This window comes from Enoplosus armatus, chromosome 5 (genome assembly GCF_043641665.1).
Source record: "Enoplosus armatus isolate fEnoArm2 chromosome 5, fEnoArm2.hap1, whole genome shotgun sequence".
Lineage (NCBI taxonomy): Eukaryota > Metazoa > Chordata > Actinopteri > Centrarchiformes > Enoplosidae > Enoplosus > Enoplosus armatus.
Genome location: NC_092184.1, coordinates 12,909,267 through 12,929,129, shown reverse-complemented (window position 1 = coordinate 12,929,129; position 19,863 = coordinate 12,909,267). Strand labels below are relative to the sequence as shown.

Sequence of the window (19,863 nt, the reverse complement as noted above, 5' to 3'; positions counted from 1 at the left end):
GTACATTGTTGTATTGCTACTCAAGGATCTGAATACTTCTCCCCCCACTGGTACTTATCCATGTAAACGCTGTTTAAAAACTATTTTAAATTGATTTTGAGGGCTAATTATTATCATTTATTGTGTGTATCTTATAGATTATGGGCTAAAATACCTTGTGAGTGGATCTCAAAGTTAAATCTCTGTGGAGCCTATCTATAACTCTTAATATATATAATATAGAGCCCATCCAACTTCAAATACATCACTTTATGCTTGTTTATTGTAATTTAAACATATTTCGGGTTGAATATATGAAAAGGAAGTATATAATAAGGTCGAGATATAACTTTCAATATCAGTTAAGCCAACATGGATGAAAAGTCCTTAACATGCACGGAAAAATGTAAATCTAACTATCTTCATGACAACAATTCATTTACTGAGGAAGATCGTGTGATATGATTGAAAGCTACTAATGGGCCTTGTATTGAAATTGTTTTGCCAACTTCGGTTTCCAAGGTCAAGAATTAACTTTAAATATAAAGTGCAGTTTTTTCTTCAGATGCTAGAAGTATGTAAAAAGTTTTTTAATCAGTATCTGAGAAGGACACTGGTCTCAAAATGACAATAATGTGAAATTCATCCAGCCCCAGTTTTCATTTGTTGTGTTGAAACGCACTTTTGAAAGGAAGTGCACACTCTGAAACTGCAGTGGTCAGTGAGTGGTTGAAAGGAGTTTCCTGGCCTTTCTCTGGCTTCACCACAGCATATCCAAGAGTGAAACTTAACAACAGTCTTTGAGGACTGTATAGGATCTCACAGATGACCCACCGGGGGGTGGGGGGGGGGGTGGAAGGGACTTCCTCAGAAAAGCATCTTACATCAAAAATGTATTCATTACTAAACCGTCCAGTCATATGGAGTCATTTCTGAACATTTATACCTTGACCCACAAGTGACCATTCATAATATGTGTGTCCATAAGCTGTCACTGAAAAAAATTCCTGAATGTGACTTTAGAGGGGGGTGTCCAAATGAATATGGAGTCCCTTTAGGAGCAGTGCACCAACCCTCGATGAGAGAGCGTCACATTGAGGTAACACAGAAACAGAAGGAGTTGAGTTGTACTTCGTGTAATGTGGTGATGATTTGAATTCTCACTGCAGTTGTGACCAGTGATGACACTTCCTACGTTCACTTGAAAGAGGAAGCTTATGCGAAAGAGCAAATTCATCCAGCTCACTTGCAGCTTTGACAAAAAACGCATGACAAACCAACATATATGAAACAAAGTTTATTCTTTATTTTACATATCTGTACATAAACATTTCTTCCCTCAAATAAAGTTTCTGATTACAATAGGATGAAAACGATATTAACACACTTATTCATTTAAAATGACTCGTGTCAGAAAATCAACATTCACAAAATGTTGAAGAGCAATTAGAGTGAACATATTACCAAAAGCTACGACTCCACTACAAGGCAGGCATGTTTCCTTTACACTCTTTTAGCACCTTCAAATAAACATTTCTCAGTTGAAAACTACCATTTGTGCAGAATAAAAACAGGTCGACTTTGAAATACTTTAAAATTACTGTCCAACTTAAAATGGTCTGAAGAAGTTAGTTTCCATCTGTTTTTTTTTTTTATACAATGTTGTTTCTTTTTTCTCATGACTGACTTTCTACTAAATTTTTCACTATTGTTTTATTTTTTCCCACAATTTTTGCATTTGACAGTTATAATTTAGTGGCGAATGTAGAAAGTTAAAAAGAAACAATCGCAAAGCAAGGCCGATCACTGCACAGGAAGCTGGGGACAGAATCCATGACAACACACACATCAGTTTCCTCTTCTCCCAGGAACGGGAAGTGCTCCTCCGTCCTCTGCGCTGGGAGAAAAACCACAGAAGCAAAAGAAAGAGGGTAGCCTTCTTCTGTGCTGCTGCTACCACTGGAGTCAGTGTGTCGGACAGGAAGGTAGACATGGGGAGACGGGAGAAGCAGCGAGGAGCAAAATACTTGGGACAAGCGGGCTGGGATTCGGATCGACATGGGGCAGAGGTGGAATGGCCAGAGGGGAAAAGTCTGGTTTGGAGCGGGAGCTTAGCTTGGCAGAGGGAAGCAGGGTGGAGCAGGGACGGGCATCTTATTTAGATAGGGTCCTCTCAGCCAAATGTTTCTGCTGGCTCTCAGCATGCCTGGAAAAGGAAGAGAAAAGGAACATAAAGTCACTTAAAGGACATATCTGGTGATATTTCATATTTTTATTATTGTCAACAAATCCCAAGGAAAGACCGAATGATCCTATTAACAAATATCGTATGAGTAGCTGAAGCTTAGTGAAGCTTATTTCTTTGTAGACCTCCATTGTTGTCCAAAAACTATACAACAAAACACACGTGCGAGCCACACTGTTGTATTGGGCGACATGTTATTTTGAGTCGAATACACCGTCCTGCTGCCCAAAGTACTCACTAGTGCACTAAATCTGTGGCTTAAAATAGGTCCTAACAAATGCACTATTTACTCCTGTTTGAGCAACGTTTATTAAAGGGGAACTCGAGTTTACACATCAAAGTTTGTTTACAGGTCTTGGGGAGCGCTACTGCATATGTGAAAAATGGTGTGTGAAGCCTTTTGTGGCTCCAGAGGGAGCTGCACGAAATCTGATAAATTCCCTCAAATGAGTCACTTGTCGGTCGATTGAGTTGCATTTTGGGTAAAGTAGGCGTAAGCGTTGATAAGGAAGAAAAATGTGTGTGTCTGTCAATGACATAGGAATGCAATGCTAAATCAGTAGAGTACTCAGCCCAGCTGTTTTAGGAAATCACTTTTACGCATTACTATACAGTATATTTGGTGCTTATTACTAAATATTTATTTCTTCAGTAGGAACACTGTGCTTGAGGCTGAGAGCCACAAACAGGGTAGGTATTGCCAGAGAGTATTGAGGGACAGACTGACGCAGTGCTGGTTTGGTCTTTTTCATGGGATTTCTTGACAATATCTCTTTCTGACCTTAGTCTTTAAATGAAGGAGTTTTTTTTCTAATACACCAGATGAGTAAAAAGATGATGGTGCCACATTAAGTGCCTCTGACCTGGTGAGGTCCTCTATGTCAACCAGCATGGCATCTTGCTCCATGTGTAGTTCATCCCGAATCAGCAGCAACTGTACAAGCTCCTCGTTCAGACCTGGAGTGGAAGGATAAAAAAATGATGGATCACTATGACAAAGCAGGAATTTGTCCACATTATATTCACAACATGGAATTACTTCAAACTGTTTCATCGATAGATGGACATTAAATCTACATGAAATATTGTACAATATGTGAGCGCCTAAAATCTCCCACTATGGCTTCATAAAATGACCTCACAAAGCCATCGAAAACATTATGAGCACTGCCAGTCAGACCACACATCAGTGGTTGTGGTTGTTTTCACATCCCATCTTTCAGCTATTGTTCCTTCAGACAATATGAAGCACTGACAAAAGAGATTTTGAGGGAAAGTCTGTCTTGTAAGTAAAAACTAGCTCATGATTTTGTACTCATGGGGATTTTTGGAGCTGTTTGATGTTAGATGATTATTCATCCGGGATCAATGATCTGTACAGTGCAGTAACAGTAAATGCTTAGGGGAAGCTGTTAACTTGTACAGTTCTTTGAACTAACATATATAAAAGTACTTTCACATCCACTGAAAAGGGTAGGGGTCAGTATGTGTATGTTTTTCCCCATTTGCTCTCTTGCTCATTTCTGCAATTGAAAGTAGAGGTTAGTGGCTTTGTGTATATGTGTATGTACTGTATGTGTGTGTGTGTGTGTGTGTGTGTGTGGTCAACTCACTCTCAATCTGGGAGTGAAGGTCATTGACTATAACCTGGAGTTGTCCCAGAGTCATATCTCTCAAGTCGGTGGGCTTCAGGCTTCTTTTCATTAGACACTCACTGATGTGAGGCATGTGTGGAAGCTAAAACACGAACACACAGAGACACGGGTTAGACATTCTCTATTGAAACCTCATGAGATGGATCAGCCACAAAAAAATGTTCCTGCTGTATAATTCGTTGTTCAGATATTTATGCAAGTCACTTAAAGACATTTGCGTCAAATGATTTAATTCTTGCGACAAAAACATACTGCATACTAGTATTAACTTATGAACCTATTATCATCTGAAATGGACTTAAATAAATGAGCATCAGAATCAAAATCAGAATGGCAATGAACAGTTTTCAAAACAAAATTCAATCAACCTTTTAAATCATTCATCAAGAAAAACTGCCAAACATTTACTGCTGCCAGGTTCTCAAATGTGAGGTGTTTCTGATTTTCTCTCTCTAAGAACTGGCAATTGGCATTTTTCTCTATTCTCTTCTGACATTATATATGATACAATTGATCTGTTCACTGAAAAGGAATAATCAGCGGGTTATTCGGTAATGTACATAATTGCCATTGCCAACTGAAATCTGGTCAAAAGCCACAATGGCATGAATTATCAGCTTGACAAGAATCTAATCAAATCACTAACTGAAAGACTCAGCGGTTTTAATTGACGGGCAGTATGTGCAACTTCAATCTGCAGCCTGAACTTATGTGATTAGTTGTTATTTCATGTGTTGCTCTGTCTGGGAGAATGCTTTTCAGTCTCTCGGCTTCCTCTGATAATGCCCCTGATGAAACAAAAGGGAATATCACTATTTCTTCACCACTCTGCAAAGGGAGACTGTAGAAGTTGGGGGATTCCAACAAGACATTGCTGTTTGATTTGATCCCAAACAGGTTTTATACAAATAAACAGCGGATGAACTCAGTGACTCTGTGAAGTTTTAACTCTCCAGCAGAGGAGAGCCCACTGAGTGCTTTTACCCCCCGGTGTTCACTACAAACTGCTGCCGTTTTACTTCACAGCTCATCTTACATTTACAATATGATTTCTCTTTTCATGGGAACTTTAAAAAAACCCGAGTCTTCATCATTAGTACAAAATCCCTCTCATCCACAGCAGTGACAACATCTCTTATGTAATCACAGACAAAGGGTGTGAAATTACACATTATTTCCCTGAGGGAAAATTAAAGGCAGCATCCTGGAAGTTTTTGGAGTTTTATTTGTGTATTGTATGTCCATGTGTTACTATATTGATCGATCCAAACAGTGCTTTTGTTTTTCAGTATTACCCTTAAAGTGCTCTTAAAAAACAAATGATTCTTTCTACAGTGCTTCTGCTGGCTTTGTGTACTGTATGAGTCCCATCGACACCAGGAGTCGCTCCATGTTCTCAGTGTCGCCACAACATGCAATAAAATCACAGAGCGCTGCGTGTGCCTTCTCAGGCACACATGGGCAGATAATTCGCTTTTTGTTTACCAGGCTCTCCCTCTGTCAACATTCCCATCCAACCGGTCTACATTCTTTCTCTTTCCCTCCAACACCCACTCCCCCTCTCTCTCTCCCTCCCACTTCATCTCCACAGTCTCGACAAACAGTAGGTGAGAAAATGTGCGCCCTCTCTCTTCGCATGTGCCACACGTTCTATGTCTGGCTGGCTCTCTTTGCTATGTTTCTCACCCCTCTTTCACTTTCACATTGGCACTGATGCAACTGTACTTGAGGCTGACATGTGCCAGTTTCAGTTTCGCGTGACTGAGACGCGTACACGGTGGTGACTGAAGAGTGACATAGAGAGAAATGTGATGTCAAAGAGTGGGTGATGGGAAAGGTTGCAGATTGGTGTTGAGTCCTGACTCAACAGGGTAGTCTGCTGACCATGGTGTGAGTTTCTGTGGCGAAATACAAATTACTGTCTGTCTGTTAACAGCGACGAGCCTCCAGCAATGATGTCAGATAGAGGAACTTCACTTCTCTCTCTGAATGAAGTTGGTTGAGAATTGAGGTTTTACAGTAGAATTTAAATCTCTCCCCCTATTTTCTCTCGCTGACTTTCTTGTTTTCTCAGTGATTCTGTTTGTACAGATTTAGGAAAAACCCACACTCCCAGTAGTACACAGACAGACATTTGGATGCAGGCTTACTGTGCTGGCCGAATTCCCTTTCTTTGCTCTTGACAAGGGGGTAGGACAATCCAGTTTAGTTGGAACTGAATTCAACTAACTGGCAGCAGTATAACAGGACAGTGATTGTTCTAGGACCTTTTTTGTTTGACGCAACCCCCACCTCTTTATCAGATGAGTTCAAGTAGCCCTTCATTGACACCACCCGTCATGTTCCAAATGTGTTCATTTTAATTAATTTGGATGTTCAGAAATACCACGTAAAGTGGATTGTTTAAATAATTTTTTCATACAATTAAATCATCAATGTTTACCACGAGGGGCAGAAGCTGATTCTTTCAACCATTTATCCATCACTTACAGCTAATTATATAAACTGTTTATGCATTACTTTCAAGTAATGTTTTAACTGTTTATCCATTGCTTTTAGTTAATTATTTCAACTGTTTATGTATTACTTTTGGCTAACTGTTTCACCTCTTTATCCATTACTTTTAGCTAATCATTTCAAATGTTTGCCGTCTCTTAGCTGATTATTTAAACAATTTATCCATTACATTTAGCTATAACTATTTGGGCCTCTCACCAACTAGTTTTCGTGCCATTTCTGTGGCAACACTTGGCTTTAAGGTGTTACAACTGACTCAGGTAGGTGGAAGGTAAAGATCAGCATCACACTAATTTACAATCTTATTTGGATGGATTTAGGATTTGGATATTTTTTCAATCAAATCATAATTTCAGTTTTTTAAAATTAGTTGAGCTGCTCCACAATCCTGGATTGAAGAGGAAGTACCCCTGGTTAGGAATCACAGTTCTAAGGAAGTATTTAGCACATGTGACTTCTGCAGTTTAGTAGATCTCTGGTGTCGTGGACATGGCAGGCGGCTGTAGCCTTAATACAACTTAACATTCACTGTGTGTTCGGTCCAGATGTGACAGTGATGTCTTCTGACTGCTGAGCACTGCTACATCCTAAACACTGAAGTCAATGCTTTCCGGCGTATGAATTATAGATGGACCCGGCCGAGCTGCCCTTCTCTTCTCTGAATAAGTAAAGCGCTTCTGCCTGCAAGTCGGCGTGGAAATACAGTGTGTATAAGTCTGGCGGTGTGTGCTGGTGTGTGCGCTCCTGAAGAGGCAGTGAGGCAGATAAAAACTGATGAAATAATGATGAGCAGGGTCGTCATCACCTTCCTTCCTCTAAATGAGGGCAGAGGAAGAGAGGGAAGGGGGGGTCCCTGTGACAACATCACAGCATGTATCTGGTCAGCTCCCATGTAATACTCACATGTTGCTGAAACACAACACAACCCACCTGCCTATTCTCACGTATTTTGACTAATGGACCAAATAATGAGCCACTGTTAAAAGGCCGATATGGAGAAAAACTTAATGTCACATGACACACGTTGACCATAATATATCTGACATTTTGTTCTAAAACTGGTGGCTCTCTGCTCTAATTAGCTATCTTACTCATCTTTATGGAGAAATGTGACTATATGATTCATTTCCATTACTGGCCAGTGTAAGCCATGTCAGAAAAATGTCAACGTAATGTACTGCCTTGCCACTGATAGAAAGTTGGATAGAATCGGTTACTTCTGTTAAAAATCTTCCTCCTGAATTATCAGTGCATGTGTATCAGTTTACAGTTACTACAACAAAAGCAGGCCTACTTGCTGTCTTAAGCTTTCGGTTTTGCTTTAAAACTGTGACATCATCAGCGTAGTTGATGCAACAGAGCAAACAGCTGCCACATCTGATATATTGTTCATGATGACGGTTTTAAACCTGCAATAACTGATTCTGTGGCCACCTGGGGGCAGCAGAAACAAGCTGTTATTAGGGCAAATTTGTTAACAAGCAGTTGCCGATTTTTACATCCAGCGGATATAGAGCAACATTAGCATTCATTTGGAGTCGTGTTTCTGGCCACTAGGCGAATGTAAGTCTAATAATTACACTCCTCTCTACCAACTCCTGAGAAATATGTTCCACTTTCCTCACCAGCTAGTCGCTAACTTTGCTTGTCTGCTGTTTGGTGCTGGGCAGGTGGCTTACAGCAGGTTTTTAAAAACGTTTTTGCAGAAAACAGCTGCATGTCCACCGAAAACGACCCAAATGAGATTGGTAGTAAAATTGTGGGCCAGAAAACCTAAACAATGAAGCTATAAAGCTCTGTAGAGCTGAGGGGAACAGCAGAGTCAAGAAACCCCTTTCGCCTACAAGTAGTCATGTGATCCATTGTTAACATAAAAGTAAAACCAAAAGCTTGAAACAGCAAAAAGCTCTTTTTATTTTGTTTTTGGTAAACGTTGTACTTATTGTTGTACAACTTCACGGTCAAAGGCAGCATTACTGTGTGATTCAGGTACTGACCAGGTCGGCCACCGGTGACTTCTTGCGATTCTGTTTCTCCACCTCCACCTGCATCTTGGCCATGGGCTTGGCCATAGCCAGGGCCAGCTTTGCCTCCGCCTGCAGCTTCTTCTGTCGACTCAGGAAGTCCATGTCCTCCAGAGACTCGGAGTCGTCCTCCGTGGTGTCCCTGTCCGAGTAGGATGAACTCTGCTTGGACTGCAGGGAGGATGTGGAGGAAGAAGGGGGGACAGTAAGGCAAGGTGGAATAAAATATGAAGGAGAAAGTGAACAGAATAAGAAATGAGGGTGAAGAGAATGTGTAGTAAATGTAAGTGAAAGGGGGTAATAATGGAGGGAAATATACGATATAATATAAGACCAGGTCAGAGAATTAATATTTATGTATTCTTGGCATTTTGATTTTTTCACACAGACAGTAACACAATTGTACATCAAATGTGCTGTGAGGAGAGCGAGGTTGATCATGTAAAGAGATAATAATTCCCTCTCTCTCCCTCTCTTTCTGTTAAATGTGTCTCAGGCTGACAGGAGGTTAATGTGGCCAGTCATCCATGGCGCATGGCGAGGGTATTCCAATTCACCTCTCGTTTGCTGCCCATGAATTGGTTAACAGGCCAGAAAACATGAGCAAAGACATTCATAGAGCAACTCAACCGCCAGCTATCTCCCCGATTCACCACTTTCATTCTTGTTCTGTCTCAATCTCGCTTTTACATGATCAGATCTTTACACTTTGACACTTTGACACTGTCAGTCCTGGATCTCATGATACTCATTTCGAGGTGATTTCAGGATTGAAGTGCTTTTCTTTCATTCTTGAATTCTGCAAAAATCCTATAATAACTCTGCGTGGGTTTGCACACATCAGTGCGTACCATGGGGGAGAGAGGTGTGTCCAGACTGGTCTCTGTCTTGCTGTCATCTGCATCGCTGTCCTTGTCGCTGCCGCTGTCATTGACAAAACAGATCTGCAGGTTCATCCCACTCTGCAGCCTGCGGGGAGAGATAGAGGTGGAGATAGATTTAAGCTGAGGGAGACATGTTAATATTAGCATAAATGCAGATGGAGTCAGTCAGCGTCAGGTCACTTCAATGTTGGCTCATTCTGCAGTAATTGACTCGGAGCAGAGCCAAAACAGACAGCACAGTCAACAGCACTGCTGCATATACAAATGACCCATGATGAGTTCAACAAAGTGCTTTGCCTCAATAAAGGATTTAGAGTGCTGTGAGTGTGCACACTACGACATGTGTGAAAGAGAGGAAAAGTGCAAGAAATGAAGAAAAATGGAAAGAAAATCCGCAGAGACGCTAGCTGCCTTTATCACCAGAGCAAAGTGCAGACTGAGGATAGAATTAAGGAGGGCTAGTGTTTTTAATCATCTCCCCTCTTGTCTTCAATATGGATCGATCCGGGATGCCTCCAGTAGGTCGGATCCAATATACCTGCGACCAGTGGGTTTTTTTTTGTGCCACAGAGGAGCAGAATATCACTAGGTGTAGCTCCAGCCCACTGTGGATCAATAATCTGCTTATTCAATGCAGTAATTACGAACAGTGCTGATTGGTAACACAGCATAGATCCAATCAGTCCTGATTAAAATAGGACCTGAGTGGTCATTGTATTTTTTGGAAGAGGCAGCATCAACTTGAATTTAATAGATTTTGGGAACGTTTACTAACTTTCCTGACGACTAGCAGCCGATTTAGTGTGATGCCTCTACAGTGTAGAGCCTGACTGATATATCTGCCAAAATTAGCTTATTGCATATTAGCATTATTACTGGTGAATATATCAGCTGACAAGTAACAAAACACTGCAGTACAGAAATCCCATAGATAGAGTTTATCTTTTAACTATAAAATGTCTCACTCAGTTCATATTTTGGTCTCAATTTTTTACAATCGAAGGGGTGTAATTATACGCACATCACATCACAGGTGCGAGTAGAAATTCTTCGATTCTCAAATATTAATATCAGCCTGGCAAATAAAACAGTATCAGTTGGGCTCTAATAGTGTGTCTATGACTTTGCTACTCCAGACAAATTATATTTTCACACTGCACTGTCATCTTACTATTTCCCCGTAATCATTGAGGCATTAAGCATCACCACTAGTCATTAATCTGTCGCAGCAATATTGAGAGATTCATGTGGTTCAAATCACAGAATACAAAAAGCACTGGAGGGTTTACAGAACATCTAGTTCCAGTAAGGTACAGTGTGGGAGGTGGTAGTAGTGTGTGTGTGTGTGTGCACATGTAGGTGTCTTTTGGGAAGTGAGAGCCACAAGGGCTGACTGTGTCCCTGCTTCCTGTCATTCTCTTCCTCCCTGCTTCCTGTCATTCTCTTCCTCCCTGCTTGTTCTTTCTTTATTGGTGCCCATGACAGTAAATCTTTCAGGTTTATTCCCGTTGAGCTACAGCCCTCATCTTTGTGTAGAATCCCCTTTCAGTACACCCTTCTTCAGAGAATTATGAGACCCTCAAAAGTACTAGAAAACAAAACAAAAAACAAGCTTGTGTTTTCCAGTACCAGTCACATGTTTATTGGTTAAGAATGAATAAATATGACAGAGGTCTTACCGTGAAGAGAGGCTGGGTTTGCCGCTCTTGCTGCAGCTGGTGTAGATGCCTGGCCCATCGTCAAAGAAACTGCCCAGGGCCAACTTCTGCCTGATAGACTCCCTCTCATTCTTTTGGGCCTGCAACAGGAGATTAACAAGATAAAGTTACCTTTTTTTTGTGATCTTTTTTGATGACTTATTTTGCAGTTTCACCATGAGGTCAGAGGTCAGGCTGGTAGGGATTAAGTGTCTTCCTCAAAGACTCTCCAGCAGGGTGGATGCTTGTTGTCATGGCACCTCAAACCCAGGTATTTATATATAGCTTCCTGGCATGCTACAACACACTTTCCCCCCCACGTGACTGGCTGTATGCAAAAATAGAAGCGCTGTTACCCCGAGCACTTTCTGACAGTTCAAATCACGGGTGCAAGTATATTAATAGCAGCAGCTTCCTCTTAATTTGCAGTAAGAGGTTCAGTGTCACCCTAACAAGCTCTGATACAAAGTGTGGAGTCAGCTGAAGTACTAAAAAAATGTGTAAAAATATCTAAGTAGGGATCATTTCAAGCTGACATTACCAGTATTCACAAGCAGGTGGAGCTGTTGTCTCAGAGAACAACCAGCGAGCACTCCAATACCCGCATACACAAAGTAGATGTTGTAATACAGGACTAACACAGGTTACACAGTTTATGTATGATAAACTCCAGAGGAAGAACAGTAATAGCCGTTTAATACATGCTTAAATTTGCAAGAATCTCAACACAACACAATTCCAGAGTCGCGCTCGCTTGGCCTCTTCCCAATCCTGAATTCCTAACTCAGCGCAGCTTCAGCTTTGGCAGCATTTCACACACACACACACACACACACACACACACACACACACACACACACACACACACACACACACACACCAGTTCCCATAGGGCGTCTTGTGTGTGCTGATACCAGGTAAACACATCCAACTGAGGTGCAAATGACTAATGAGCGACTCAGACTGTTTCTAATCAAAAGGCAAGAGTTAAATTCTCTGTAGCACTTCTCGCACATGCTGCTGTTGCACACAAGCACTAGAGCCCAGATTTTTGTCATGGCACCACGACTTAGGAGGGACTTTCCATGGTCATTAAGTTACTCTCTGCATAATGTTTTTCAGTCCGTCAGACACACAGAGTCAGCCTCAACACTGCAGGGCTCCTGCCCTTCTCTCAAACAGAAATCAGTACGCCTGAAGGACAAGAGGAATGAAAAGACTCAGAAAAGACAGTTTTACATGATGAGAAAGTTACAGCTTGCGAGTGTTCACTTCATTGGACAACTTAAGACATTTGTAAGATGCAGAGTTGAAGAGGTTGAAAGGTCGTTTGGAGGTTGAAAATACTGTGCATTGACATCACAACACTGTATCCATTACATTTGCTTTTAATTACCTTAAACAATAAACTTTGGGTGATATGAGGCAGCCATGTTTCTTTGGTTATTGGGCACTTCAGGATTATTATGTTCCAAGCCAGAAACCATCTTGCGATCTCTGACATTAGCTTGTGACACATTGGAGGGCCCCGACCCCAAGGTTGGGAACTACTGGTTTAAATATTTTTGGTTTGAAGGTTTAAAAAGCTTATGTGGGGTGTATGGTGGCCTAATGGTTAAGATGTACACCATGTAACCGCAATATCCCCAGTTCAATCCTGGCCTCAGTTCCCTCTCTGTCGATCCCTGCGCATCTCTACTTTCACTATAAAATAAAGGCAAAATGACAAGCAGAGGGAAAAAGAGATAGTGAGAATAAAGGTGTGAAGAGATGCCAGTGGTGTTAGCCTGTTGGATCTGTCTCTTTCCCATTATTGCCCCTTACTCCTCTACACATCTTCCACCTTTCTCATCTACCTCTGCTCCTCACAATCCCTCCTGATTCAGCCTCACCAGTCGCTTGACTTTCTCTCTCTTCCTCATTATCTCCAATTCCACTCATCTCCTTCCATCTCCTCTTCTCTCCATCAGCCTCAGGCCTCTCTGTTCTTCCAAAAAGCTATATCTCTCTGCTGTTCATTCTGTTCTTCCCTCTCCAAATTGCTTATCACAGCTTCACCTCTCTCCCACTCGTTTTCTCGACTTCTTCGCTGCCTCCTTTCCTCCCTCTCTGTCTGTCTCTCATGACAATAGTGAGCAGGCGTTGGTGAGAGTGCTTCCACCAAGGACAAATTAACATAATCCCACTCCACACAAGGGCCCGCAAGACGCTCTTGGCACTGCCAGCACACACACTGGCACGTAGAGGACTGGACCTGGCACTGCTCCTTTGTGTGTATGTGTGTGTGTGTTTGAAAGATAGCCTGGGGAGTAAAGATGAACACACTTGAGAGTTTCAATTCATTGCTTCAAAGGCGACAACAGCAGCCTGTGTGGTACAGTGCAGGCACACATTTACGTACACGCATCATGTCACTCATACAAGCCCGACTACAACACTGACACACTGTCAGTCAAGTTACTCCACAGAACAGCTGCACCGACGAAAACCAGAAGCAGCAGGTTCACTGAGCATTGTTAACTGTTTGCTCTCCTCATGAGGTTAGGGCTGAGAAAAAACTAAAACGGGGGGTTGTGCTGAGGTCCAGGTGGAATAGAAGTGTGACACGTTCAGGAAGGCTGTTTAAGTAATCAAACAGCATCGCCATAAAGTTTACAGCTCAGTTGCAAAACAGTTTGTGAATGCAAGACCACACACACTCTCTGCTTGAGGGTTGTGTGCTGAACTCCCTCCAAATGAAAAACGTAAATTCCCACACTGGTAACTTAGAGATGAGTTCACTTGGAGAATATGATGGTTGCATCTTCAGCCAGTCATCAGACATCTGATTATTTTCACTATCCCAATCAAAAACTACCATCACAAAATCAGTTAAAATGAGAGTTTTATAATGCATTTTGCATTTTACGTCCAGTGATCAGAGTTGAGAGCTGTTTAAATATATGAGCCAGAACACAGAGCATATGCTGCTGCAATGATTTAAAATGGAAAACATTTCATACGCTGCCACTGGCAAGATCATCAGCCCTCAAGGACGACCGTGCAACTTTCTTTGGATAATTTTTGTGATTTACGTAGACATGGACGCACTTTTGCACAAGGCTACTGATGACATGCAGTCATAAGAGCAATGTGAATTTTACTATGTATGCTTGTTCTACTCCTTCTTTACATAATGTGAAATGTGAGAAAGTCAGGGTGAAATGCATTGCTTCTGTGATTGATTAGATTGATAATTGGTCAATCACACTAGGAAACTAGCTTATTTTCTATAAAATGTCACATATCAGTTTATCTCCCCTCTGTTTTGTGCTGACCAACATCCAAAACCCAAAGATATTCAGTTTACAATCATACAAAACAGAAGAAGCTGGAAAACAGAAAGTGTTTGGAGTTTTTGCTTGAAAAGTGACTGAAACTATAATCAAAATAGTTCAATTGATTTTCTGTCGATCGAATAATTGATTGATCAGCTCTAAAAAACACCCTTACAAACATAGTAACTGGTGGTGAAAGGTGAAATCAACTGTAGCGTGTTACATTTGGGGGAAAAGACTCTCAAAGCTCCACTATTCAAACGTTACCTCTGGTCTGCAGCTGGATTAGCATGCAGGACATCACCTCTGCATCCCACACCAATGTAACACCATCTGTTATACAGCATGTTTGTGTTGAGTGCTCGTGTGTGTGTGTGTGTGTGTGTGTGGCTGGATGGGCTGTGTGTGGTAGAACAGCCATCATGGAAGCCCCATAAACCATTTACAAAGGTGTTGAATACGCCGCTGAGAGGTGGAGGTGCAAAATGGACGGTAAATACATGCTCCTGCCTCTCCTTCCTTTTCTACACAATCCTTTCATCATCTGTACCAATAGCTCATCTTCTACCTTGTCTTCTTGTCTTTTTAAATTGTATGCATACAATTATAAATCATATAAATCTCAAAACGTACTTCCTTCATTGGAAGTGAAGTAGAGGAATTTTCAGAGCCTCTTTAAGGCAGGAAGCAATCAAATCCTGTCATGTTCACAGTTTCCATGTCTTCTTAATGCTCCTCTTCCAGGTGGGACTTTTAGTTTTAGCTTTGGGTGAATGAAACACACAAACTTCCTGCTTTTAGATTCAATAAGACGTTATCGTAACCTTTTGTGTGCTTTGCTGGGTAATTTTCCCACTAGAGCTTCTTATAAAATCTTGAGATGGCAAATTATCCGACTGCCTGTTTCGACATGATGATGACATGGAAAAATTGCCGAATCCATTACAGTAACATTTTAAGATGCATGTGGGAAAGTGAGAAGAGAAAGAGAGAGAGTGACAGTCCTAACCACCTCCCTCATTTCCTGGCCTTGAGCCCCATAAGTCGTCACTCTCCAAATTAGATTGGGAGGAACACAATTGGGCTAATTGTGTTTTTCCTCAAATTCGCCAAGCAATTTCCTCTGCTGAAAAAACGTCATTGACAAAGACATTTTCTCCTCCACTCTGCACTACAACCATTTATGCGCAGACCTAGAGGGTGATTTAGCCCTGGCTTTGGACGACAGGCTGCTTGTTTTGAGCCCTCAAATCTTCCCTGAAAATCTGTATTAGAGGAGGGAGATGAATTTAATCATCTGTGTTAACAAAGAGCATCCTACTTCTCCCTCCCCCCAAAATTGCTGGCTCTTGTTTGGCCAGAAATTGTTTAGTGGTTAAGATCTGAGATGTGTCTAAATGTGGATGTGTGTGTGTATCTCAGATTTATGTCTTTTGCTTTACTCTGATCCCCCTCTTTGGCCTCCCTACTGTGTCTAAATGCCAAAAGGACAGGTCCTTTAAAATGTGTCACCTCTTCATTTATTAACAGTTCTTTCTTCTTTTTTCTCTTTCCCTCCATTCCTCAATAAGTGCTCTCCCTTTTTTGGCACAATGGTGGCTTTTCACCGGCTGATACCTCACTTTCTGGTTGCAGACAAGAACCCACTGTTCACACACACACACATACATACGCAAATACCAGGTCATGTATATTTAAGTGAAGCAACAGTGTTGACATATGTGTTTGGAAAAATTGGGAAAGCTTCAGTATAATATGTTTTCCAGACCTGACAGTGAGCTGCCGCTGAGCTCACAGCTCTACAAACAGATACAAGGTCACTGTGTCTTCTGTGTGTGTGTGTTTTGACTATGCTGCATAGCTTCACAGTTAACACATATGTTCTTGTAGGTGTAGATTTGACTACGACTGCATCTACTTGTATATATCAAATATAAATATAGTCTAAAGTCAATGTATATTACACTTTTTTTTTTACACATTTTGGGAAATACACATTTGTTTTCTTGCTGAGAGTAAGATGAGAACATTGATACCACTCTCATGTTTGTGTGCTAAATATGTAGCAACAGCCAACAGCAGGTGAGCTTAGCTTAGCATAAAGACTGGAAACAGGGGGAGACAGCTGACTTTGTCCAATGGTCCGATCAACAAAATCCGCCTACCAGCACCTCTAAAGCTCAGCAATGAACAGATGTTATTTTAATCTGTAAAAAAACAAAGTGCAAAAACAACTATTTGTGCTTTCCTGGGGGGTTATGTGGAGAAATATTTCTTGGCTGGGTGCAGTGACTTCTGGAGGTGACATTAGCAAACTGCCTGACAACCTCACTTTCCCCTGCCTCCAGTCTATATGTGAAGCTAAGCTAGCCGGCTGCTGGCTGTAGCTTCATATTTACCGTACAAACATGAGCGTGGTATCAGTCTTCTCATCTAACTCTCCGCAAGAAAGTAGTATACATGTTTGAAGTCTTAAATCCTGTCTGTAGAGGCTAAAAATATATATGTGTGTATGTGTGTGTGTGTCTAAGGTCGTCTTCTCTTTTGGTGCTATCTGAGACCTGTCTATCTAGGCAGAGCTGCATTCCATCCCAGATAAGAGACCTGGCCTCTGACCCCTCATACAGTTCAGCCTCAGGTCAGTGCAAGGCTGCTCCTGTCACTCAGATTGGAAGAGAACAACTCATCAAGTGGTAGGAGGCTAGGCTATACATGAGTGTGTGTGTGTGTGTGTGTGTGTGTGGTAAAAGAAGTGGGGGAGGGTTATGGTGGGATAAAGGAAAGAAAAGAAAAGAGGAGAATAACAAATGGAGGGAGATGGGGAGCATGAAGTGGGTTTAGACAGGACAATAGGTCTCCAAGTGACATTTGAGCTTTCTCTCAGCAAGAAGGCCACACTATGGATTTGTGGGAAAAGACTCAGTGGAGGAATCTGCTTTTTCTCCCAAAGAATGAAGCAGATTTAAGGATAAAGGCCTGGTTACTCACACCATTATGTCATAGCTTTGCCCCACATATCTAAGCGCTTTAATACCAAAACTTCAAGCATTACATCAGCCTCAGTCTTTGGGCTGTACCACATTGCTGCACACAACACACAAAATCCTATTTAGAGAAATACGCTTGGTCGCTCTCTTGCCGAGAGTTAAATGAGAAGATCGATGTCTCTCAGTTTAGTGTGTAGCTGGAGCCAGCAGCCGGTTAGCTTAGCTTAGCATAAAGACTGGGAACAGGGGGAAACAGCTAGCCTGACTCTGCCCAAAGCTTTTAAAGCTCATTATTAACATGTTATATTTTGTTTGTTAAATCTGTACAAAAACCAAAGTGTAATAATTACACGTTAAGTTTTTAAGGCGGGTGATGCGCTGGACTATTCCTTGGCTGGGAGCAGTCACTTCCTGAAGGCTTGTTGTCACTTTTACACTTTGGTATGGATTGGACAAACAAGATATAACGTATTAATTAGGTGCAGGTAGATGAATTTTGTTAACTCTCGAACTTAACTAGCTGTTTTCCCCGGCTTTGAGTCTTTGTGCTAAGCTACGCTAACCAGCTGTTGGCTTCATATTGAAGGGACAAACATGGTAGTGGCATCAATCTTCTCATCCAACTCTCGGCAAGAAAGAGAATACGTTTATTCCCTAAAATGTGGAATTCCTTTGACAAAACAAGGCAAAAGTCTCTGCCTATGTGTGTGTTCACATACTTGGCAGTCACTGAGGAGAGCAAACCATCAAAATAAACATAACCACATGTATCACCTAAAATATTCCACCTCTACTGGCTGCACAGATTTTTCCAGTGGCCCTCAGCAAGCATTAGTTTCAGTTAATTAATGATGAAAAATCGACTTATAAGCATGGAATAAGACACATGCAAACATGACATGGTCCTTTACCTCTTTGTAGTCATCACTGAGGTAGAGGCTGGATGTTTGCCTGATGACTTCATCCACTCCACCACATCCATCCATATTATCCAGGGCCTCCCTCATCCTTCCCTCCTGTCTTTTCCACTCTACTCCCCAGTCAGTAGGTTAGTCCAGACCAACTCCTGAGGTTGCGTCCAGTCAGTACACATCATATTCCCAGCCAACTCACTCCTGCCATGGTCTGACATAAAAAAACAACAACTACTCCTCTACTGGTGGCTTCTCCTTGTCTTTGTCTTACATGTTGTGACACTGTTTCTCTTTCACTTCCCTGCACTTTCTGACTTCTCCACTCTTTCCTGTAGGTTTCCTCTGTCGCTCTGCCTCTCCCACAGGACTGTGAAAGCACAATGGTCAGAGGTAAGGCCCCTTTAGACCCTCCCTACCTTCCACCCTCTGGTCAGGGCGGCCTCTCACAGCCAGGGAGAGCAGAAGAGAGGGAGAGGGAGAAACTTACACTTTTGCCATTTTCACGCCCTGACGTGAGGGCAGCAGCTGCTTGCAACCAGTTTGGAAAGAGACACCTCAGCCAGGGGATAGCCACAGTATGTGTGTGTGTGTGTGTGTTTATGGCAATCTGCTTGTGTTGTGTGTGCCCATGTGTGTGTGTTTAAATGACTCCTGGTGTGTCTGGAGCCTCTCCTGGACACCATCTCTCACTGTCTAAATTTATTCTCCCTCTGTTACACACAGGGCTCCTTTCTGAAATTTTTCCTTTTAAGCTTCATAACCCTCTTATCTTGAAATGCTTACAATTCTGTGTATGTTTGTGAAAGAGATTAACTTAAAATGTAGATTAACCTACATTTTTGAGGTTGGAATGAATGCGAAAGTGTGTGTGTTTATGTAACAGAGGAGGCAGTGCGCTCCCTTCCTGCTAAGGTAAAAATAATGCCCCGTCTGGACTCCAAAGCCAACAGCCCCACAGCCCCGGCCAGCTAAATAAACCCTGACAGAGTACAATGAACCATTAGTCTGGCACACAAACACAAACGCACAAAGTCACCCACTCACTCACGTACACAGAGATTGCTTGTGCCTTGTATCAGTGACTTATATTTTCAATCTGAGCTCTCCACGGTGTGTAATGATCTCATCTTAGCGACACGCTATCGACCCATGACTCATATATTTGTCATAGGTGCACAGACTATGTCCACATACGGCTGCAGAATCACATTGCAGGGGAACATGACTTCACACAAACACACAAACCATCAATTGGTTACACAGAAAGCTGGCAGGCATGACAAGGAAAACCATTACCATGTTCAAGTGGAAATAATTCATATGCATCAAAACAGGGGATCGCATACATTTTTACTGTGTAGGATTGCAAGTAATAATTATTTTTCAAACCTTAATCCTAAAAGTAAGGTATTCACAAAGTGTTGTTTTGGTATTGGTACTGAAACTATTGAGAAATGTCAAACAACTAGCATTGCAGATTTATCCCTGATTATCCCCAGTTAAAGGCTACATTTGTGCACACAATGCACACACACGTATGGCTTGCTGCAGGGTTGGAATGAAAAATGTATCTGTCAAGTTAATGTAAATATATAAATTAAAAATATAAATAAATAACACTAAACTGAAACAATAGCACTCTTA

General features: G+C 41.7%; 1 protein-coding gene across 2 annotated transcripts in view; it reads right to left on the bottom strand.

The window, feature by feature from the left end:
- Window positions 1–1,301: 1,301 nt before the first annotated feature.
- schip1 (schwannomin interacting protein 1) overlaps window positions 1,302–19,863 on the bottom strand; it is a 197,249-nt gene continuing 178,687 nt past the window's right edge. Inside the window, exons 10-15 of one of the 2 annotated variants that reach the window (XM_070905346.1) lie at window positions 10,984–11,102; window positions 9,272–9,389; window positions 8,394–8,591; window positions 3,838–3,961; window positions 3,088–3,181; window positions 1,302–2,185 (exon numbers count right to left, since the gene is read on the bottom strand). In XM_070905346.1, coding sequence (XP_070761447.1) covers window positions 2,134–2,185; window positions 3,088–3,181; window positions 3,838–3,961; window positions 8,394–8,591; window positions 9,272–9,389; window positions 10,984–11,102 — 705 coding nt within the window. In that variant the 3' untranslated portion in view covers window positions 1,302–2,133. Of the gene's footprint in view, window positions 2,186–3,005; window positions 3,182–3,837; window positions 3,962–8,393; window positions 8,592–9,271; window positions 9,390–10,983; window positions 11,103–19,863 lie in introns of both variants that reach the window. The other variant, XM_070905347.1, reaches the window with a different exon arrangement.